Source organism: Onychostruthus taczanowskii, unplaced genomic scaffold (assembly GCF_017590055.1).
Source record: "Onychostruthus taczanowskii isolate IOZ18803 unplaced genomic scaffold, ASM1759005v1 scaffold622, whole genome shotgun sequence".
NCBI lineage: Eukaryota > Metazoa > Chordata > Aves > Passeriformes > Passeridae > Onychostruthus > Onychostruthus taczanowskii.
In genome coordinates, this window is record NW_024503924.1 from 5418 (window position 1) to 11274 (window position 5857).

At 66.0% G+C, this 5857-nt stretch overlaps 2 protein-coding genes across 2 annotated transcripts in view; one reads left to right on the forward strand and one right to left on the reverse strand.

Moving 5' to 3' along the window:
* The window catches only part of LOC121344206 (gametocyte-specific factor 1-like), a gene marked incomplete at its 3' end in the record, with an annotated part of 7398 nt that extends 4987 nt beyond the window's left edge, over nt 1–2411 (reverse strand). Inside the window, exons 1-5 of the mRNA XM_041419966.1 lie at nt 1923–2411; nt 1588–1714; nt 1082–1162; nt 901–982; nt 247–420 (exon numbers count right to left, since the gene is read on the reverse strand). Of these exons, the coding sequence (XP_041275900.1) occupies nt 247–420; nt 901–982; nt 1082–1162; nt 1588–1714; nt 1923–2015 (557 nt within the window). The remainder of the gene's footprint in view (nt 1–246; nt 421–900; nt 983–1081; nt 1163–1587; nt 1715–1922) is intronic.
* Nucleotides 2412–4182: 1771 nt separating this feature from the next.
* Nucleotides 4183–5537, forward strand: LOC121344205 (nck-associated protein 1-like; the record flags this gene model as incomplete). Its single annotated transcript, XM_041419965.1, has 6 exons — nt 4183–4269; nt 4367–4423; nt 4498–4640; nt 4962–5052; nt 5131–5268; nt 5467–5537. Coding segments are annotated over exons 3-6 (317 nt in total), but the record flags the coding sequence as incomplete, so codon positions are not given.
* Between the last annotated feature and the right edge of the window lie 320 nt (nt 5538–5857).

Consider the following 5857-nt stretch of genomic DNA (forward strand, 5'->3'; position numbering starts at 1 on the left):
GGACAGGACTGGGGGTGACCGGGACACAGAGCAGGGGGTGGCAGGGGACACCGGGGGTGTGACACGACCAGCCCGGAGTGACCAGCGCGGGGGGGGGGACACGGACGGACCCCGCATTCCCCCGCCACGGGGGTGGCACTGTCCCCACCCGCAGTGTCCCCACCCCCAGTGTCGCCTGTCGCCCCCCAGCGCCTCGGGGACAGCGATTTTTATTTCTGGAAATATTTGACAGCCGGGGGGGCCCGCCCGGCCCCGAGCGCCCCCCCGGGACCCCCCGGGACCCCCCGGGCCCTGCCCGCCGTCCTCGGCCGGGGCTGCGCTGTCCCCGAGCAGGGCCCGGCTGTCCCCAAACGCGGCGCTGCTGTCGCCGGCCGCGGCTTCCTCGGTGCCAGCCCCTCCGGGGGGACGGCGGGGTCGGAGCTGGGGACAGAGGGGGCGGGGGTCAGTTCGGGGGTCCTGGGGGGGACAGCTGAGTGTGGCACTTGGGGACACTCCCACACCCGAGTGTGGCACCTAGGGACACTCCCACCTTTGAGTGTGGCACCTAGGGACACTCCCACCCTTGAGTGTGGCACTTGGGGATATTCACACAGCTGAGTGTGGCACCTGGGGACACTCCCACACCCGAGTGTGGCACTTGGGAACACTCCCACCCTTGAGTGTGGCACTTGGGGACACTCCCACCCTTGAGTGTGACACCTAGGGACACTCCCACCCTTGAGTGTGGCACTTGGGGACATTCACACACCCGAGTGTGGCACTTGGGGACAGTCACACACCCCAGTGTGGCACCTAGGGACACACAGACACAGCTGTGACACCTGGGGACACTCCCACACCCGAGTGTGACACCTGGGGACACTCCCAGCCCCGAGTGCCACCCCTGTCCCCAGGTCCTACCTGAGGCAGGGGACAGGCAGGTCCCCCTTGGTGACGTGGAGGATGAACGGGGGGGGCTCCTCCAGCTCCAGCTCGCTCAGCTCTGCACGGGGGACAGGGGACACCGTGGGACACCGTGGGGACACCGTGGGACACCGTGGGGACACGGTGCCAGCCCCTGGGGACACCGCGGGAGCCTCACCTGCGTCCCAGTCCTCCTGGCACGGGGGGGGCTGCCAGGCCTGGGGGGGTCCCCCGCCTGTCCTGGCCTTGTCCTCGGGGTCTGCGGGGACACAGGGGACAGCGGTGAGGGGACACACCTGGGCACAGCAAGGGGCACACCTGGGCACACCTGGGCACACATCTGGGTGGGCACTTGGGCACATCTGGGGACACCTAAGGACACACCTGGGCACACACCTGGGGGCAGCAGTGAGGGCACACCTGGGGACACCTGGGGGCACACCTGGGGACACCTAAGGACACACCTGGTCACACACCTGGGGACAGAAGTGAGGGCACACCTGGGGGCACACCTGGGGGCAGCAGTGAGGGCACACCTGGGGACACCTGGGGACAGCAGTGAGGGCACACCTGGGGGCACCTAAGGACACACCTGGTCACACACCTAGGGACAGCAGTGAGGGCACACCTGGGGGCACACCTGGGGACACCTGGGGGCACACCTGGGGACACCTGGGGGCACACCTGGGGGCAGCTCGAGCGGCAGTTTGTCGGGGCACGAGGTGACGTGGCCGCGCAGGAGCGCGCGCGGGACGCGGTGGCGCGCGTTGAAGGGACACGTGGCCAAGGTGCGCGACACCTGCGGGTTGTTCTGGGGACGGCGACACGGGGGGAGGGGCTCAGGGGGGGACACCGAGCCCCGTCCTGCAGCCCAAAGCTGAGCCCTCGGAGCCCGGCCCCTCCCAGACCCCGGCCCCAATTCCCGCAGACCCCAGACCCCAATTCCCGCAGACCCCAATTCCCGCAGACCCCAGACCCCTGCAGACCGGTGTCCCCGCTGTCGCGGTGTCCCCGCGCACCTGCTGGCAGCGCACCAGGTGATAGGGCAGGCGGGACGCGCGCACCTGGTGGCTCCGGTCGTACGGGCACTGCACGAGCGCGTCGGGCTCCATGCGGACCCGAGCGGCCCGACGGTACCGGGCACGGTTCGGTACCGCCGGGGCCGGTTCGGTACCGGTTATGTCCCTCCGGGCACCGTTCGGTCCCGGTTCGGTCTCACCAGCCGCAGTTTGGTCCCAGCGGTCCCGGTTCGGTCCCGGTTGGGTTTCAGCGGTCCCGGCTCGGTCCCGATCCGGTCACGATTCGGTCCCGGTTCTGTCCTCGTCCAGTCCCACCAGTCCCGGTTCGGTCCCGGTTCGGTCCCAGCAGGGTCGGTTCCGTCCCGGTCCGATCCCGCCGGTGCCGGTTCGGTCCCAGCAGGGTCGGTTCCGTCCCGGTCCGATCCCGCCGGTGCCGGTTCGGTCCCAGCAGGGTCGGTTCCGTCCCGTTCCGGTCCCACCGGTGCCGGTTCTGTCTCGTTGCTGTCCCAACAGCGCCGGTTCTGCTTTACGGCAACCTCGCCGTTACCGCGGCAACGGGCGCTGCTTCCGGGTCCTCCGAGCCGCTGGGGGACGCCGCGGCGCCGTCTCCATGGCGACGTCGGGCAGGAGCTGGAAAATAAATTAGGAATTTATTAAAAATTAAAAGTTTTATTCCTAAAATAAATTAAAAATTACTTAAAATGCTTAATCAAAAAATCTTAAAGTACAAGAGCCTGGCCGGGGCTAAACCCAAACTGGACCCAAAATGGACTAAAAAAAATTATATTTTTGTATTTTCACGCTTTTAGAAGTTTTGGTTCATTTGCATATTGGGGTTAACTGTATAATTAAAGTTTTGGGCTATGAAGTTTTATCCTCCTGGGTGATTTTTTTATTCACTGTTGCTTACAGCTTTTGGGGTTGAGGCTGTTTCGGTGTCCTTGGATTTTGGGACAAAAAAGGATTGTTTTGGTTAACCACAAAAAATGTAAAAGTTCAAAATTAAGGCATCAATGGCAACAGGGGAAAAATTGGGGTAAATGGGCCCTGATTGGGAATAAATGAGCCTTGATTGGACTAAAATGGGCCCTGATTGGGGTAAATGGGGCCGCCCCGATTGGGGTTAAACAGGCTCAGATTGGGGTCAATGAGCCAAGATTGGGGTCCCCTGACTGGGGACAAATGGGACCCGTTTGGGGACAAATAGAACCAAAAAGGGGAACAAACCGGAGTGAATTTGGGTTCCACGGGCCTGAGTTGGTTCCATATAGGGCCATGACACCCACAGAGGGCCGTGACCCCAAAACAGGGGCCCGAGCTGGGGCTGATGGTGGCATCGGCCACCACCATTGGTGTCCCCCATCGGCGTTGTCCCCACCCGTGTTGTCCCCGCGGTGTCACGGGGCGGTGGCAGGCCCGTCACGTGTTCCCCGCGGCCCCAGCGCTGCCGGGCCCAGCCCAGGAAGGGGAAGTTGGGGTTTGGGGCCTTTTGGGGACTCTGGGGGTGCCACCGAGGTGCCACCGAGGTGCCACCATGTCCCTGCCCTCGGTGTACGGGGACAAACTGGCCGAGAAGCTGACGCTGCTCAACGAGCGGGGCCGGGGGGTCCTCGTGCGCGTCTACAACCTCAAAAAGGTCTGGGGGGGGGGTCCTGGGGGACACCCTGGGGACACCCGGGGGTCCCCAACCATCCTGGTCATGGGGAGCAGCCGAGGGAGCGAGGGATGGGGGAATTTGGGGAGGGGGCACAGCCCAGGAGGGGATTTAGGGGGGATTTTGGGTCCCCATTTTCCCTGTGTCCCCGCTGTCCCCGTGTCCCCATTTTCCCCGTGTCCCTGCTGTCCCCACCCCCTGAGTCCCCACCCCTCTGTCCCCACTCCTCTGTCCTCACCCCCTTGTACCCACCCCATGTCCCCACTGTCCCTGTGTCCCCATTGTCACCGTGTCCCCACCCCCGTGTCCCCGCTGTCCCCACACTTGTGTCCCCATCCCCCTGTCCCCACCCCTGTGTCCCTGCTGTCCCCCTGTTCCCACTGTCCCCATGTCCCCCCTGTACCCACCCCTGTGTCCTCCCTGTCCCCACGCTTGTGTCCCCACCCCCGTGTCCCCACCCCTGTGTCCCCACCCTGTGTGGGTTGTGCCACCCCACCCTGTGTGTCCCCTCTGTCACCTCACCCTGGATGTCCCCTTTCCTCACCCCTCCCTGCTGTCCCCCCCGTGCCACCCACGCCGCTGTCCCCGTGTCCCCTGCAGCAGCACCTGGGCCCGGTGCACAGGGACAGAGGGGACATTGTGCGGGCGCTGGCTCCGTTCTACCAAACCTTCCTGGACGTCCTGGAGTTCCGGGTGAGCCGGGAGGGGACAGGGGGGACACAGGGGACAGGAGGGTCCCTCCAAGCCGGGGACACAGCGGTGACACGCAGTGCTGTCCCCGTGTCCCCAGGACCACGTGTACGAGCTGCTCAACACCATCGACGCCAGCCGGTGCTTCTTCGACATCGTGAGTGCCACCCCCGCGCCGCCCCGCGCTGTCCCCGCTGTCGCCGCGCCCTCACGCTGTCCCCTCCCCGCCAGCACATCAACTACGACTTCACCAAGGGCTACCTGGACCTGGTTGTCACCTACGTGTCGCTGGTGCTGCTGCTGGCGCGCGCCGAGGAGCGGCGCCTGCTGCTGGGGCTCTACCACTGCGCGCACGAGATGAGCCACGGCGCCAGGTGCCACCCTGCTGTCCCCAGGGCCAGCCCTGCTGTCCCCAGGCTGTCCCCAGGGCTGTGTCCCCATGGGGGCTGTCCCCAGCGCTGTGTCGGTGGGGTTGTACCCGCGCTGGCCCTGCCCGGGGTTGTCCCCAATGTGTCCCCAAGGCTGTGGCCTCGCTGGGGTCATCTTGGGGTTGTCCCTAACGTGTGGCCCAGTGCCAGAACCGGCCCTGAGGCTGTCCCCAACGTGTCCCCAGCGTGTCCCCAATGCTGGGACCAGCCCCAGGGCTGTCCCCAACGTGTCCCCAGTGCCGTGTCCCCAACGCCGTGTCCCCACAGCGAGCCCGGCTTCGCCCGCCTGGCGCAGATGGTGCTGGAGTACGAGCACCCCCTGAAGAAGCTGCCCGAGGAGTTCGGGCCCCACACCAAGGTGGGTCGGGGGTCCCGGTCCCCGGCAGGGCCACCCCGCGTGGCCGGGCCGGTGTCCCCAGCGTGGTGCTGTCCCCAGGCCGTGAGCGGCGCGCTGCTGTCCCTGCGGGCCCCGTTCGCGCGGCGCTGCCGGGACGCGGAGCTGTGGCGGCAGGAGCAGCTCCTGAGCCTGCTGGGACCCGCGGGGGACATGCTGAGCCCGGCCACCTGCGACAGCGTGAGTGACACGGGGACATGGGGACATGGGGACACGGGGACATGGGGACATGGGGACACGGGGACATGGGGACATGGGGACATGGGGACAGGCTGAGCCCGGCCACAAGTGACGGTGTGAGTGACACAGAGACAGGGGTATGGTGACACGGGGACACAGGCTCAGGGGACAGTGACGTGGTGGCACTGCTGTCCCCAGATGGCCTGTGAGTACCTGTCCCTGGAGGTGATGGAGCGCTGGATCATCCGTGAGTCACCACCTGCGACAGTGTGAGTGGGGACAGGAACATGGGGACATGGGGACATGGGGACATGGGGACATGGGGACAGGCTGAGCCCGGCCACAAGTGACGGTGTGAGTGACACAGAGACAGGGGTATGGTGACACGGGGACACAGGCTCAGGGGACAGTGACGTGGTGGCACTGCTGTCCCCAGATGGCCTGTGAGTACCTGTCCCTGGAGGTGATGGAGCGCTGGATCATCCGTGAGTGCCGCCACTGCCCGCGTGTCCCCAGCCCTCCTGGGCGCTGTCCCCAAACCCGGGGCCCATTTTGGGGTCCCTGGTGTCCCTGACGTGGGGCTGTCCCC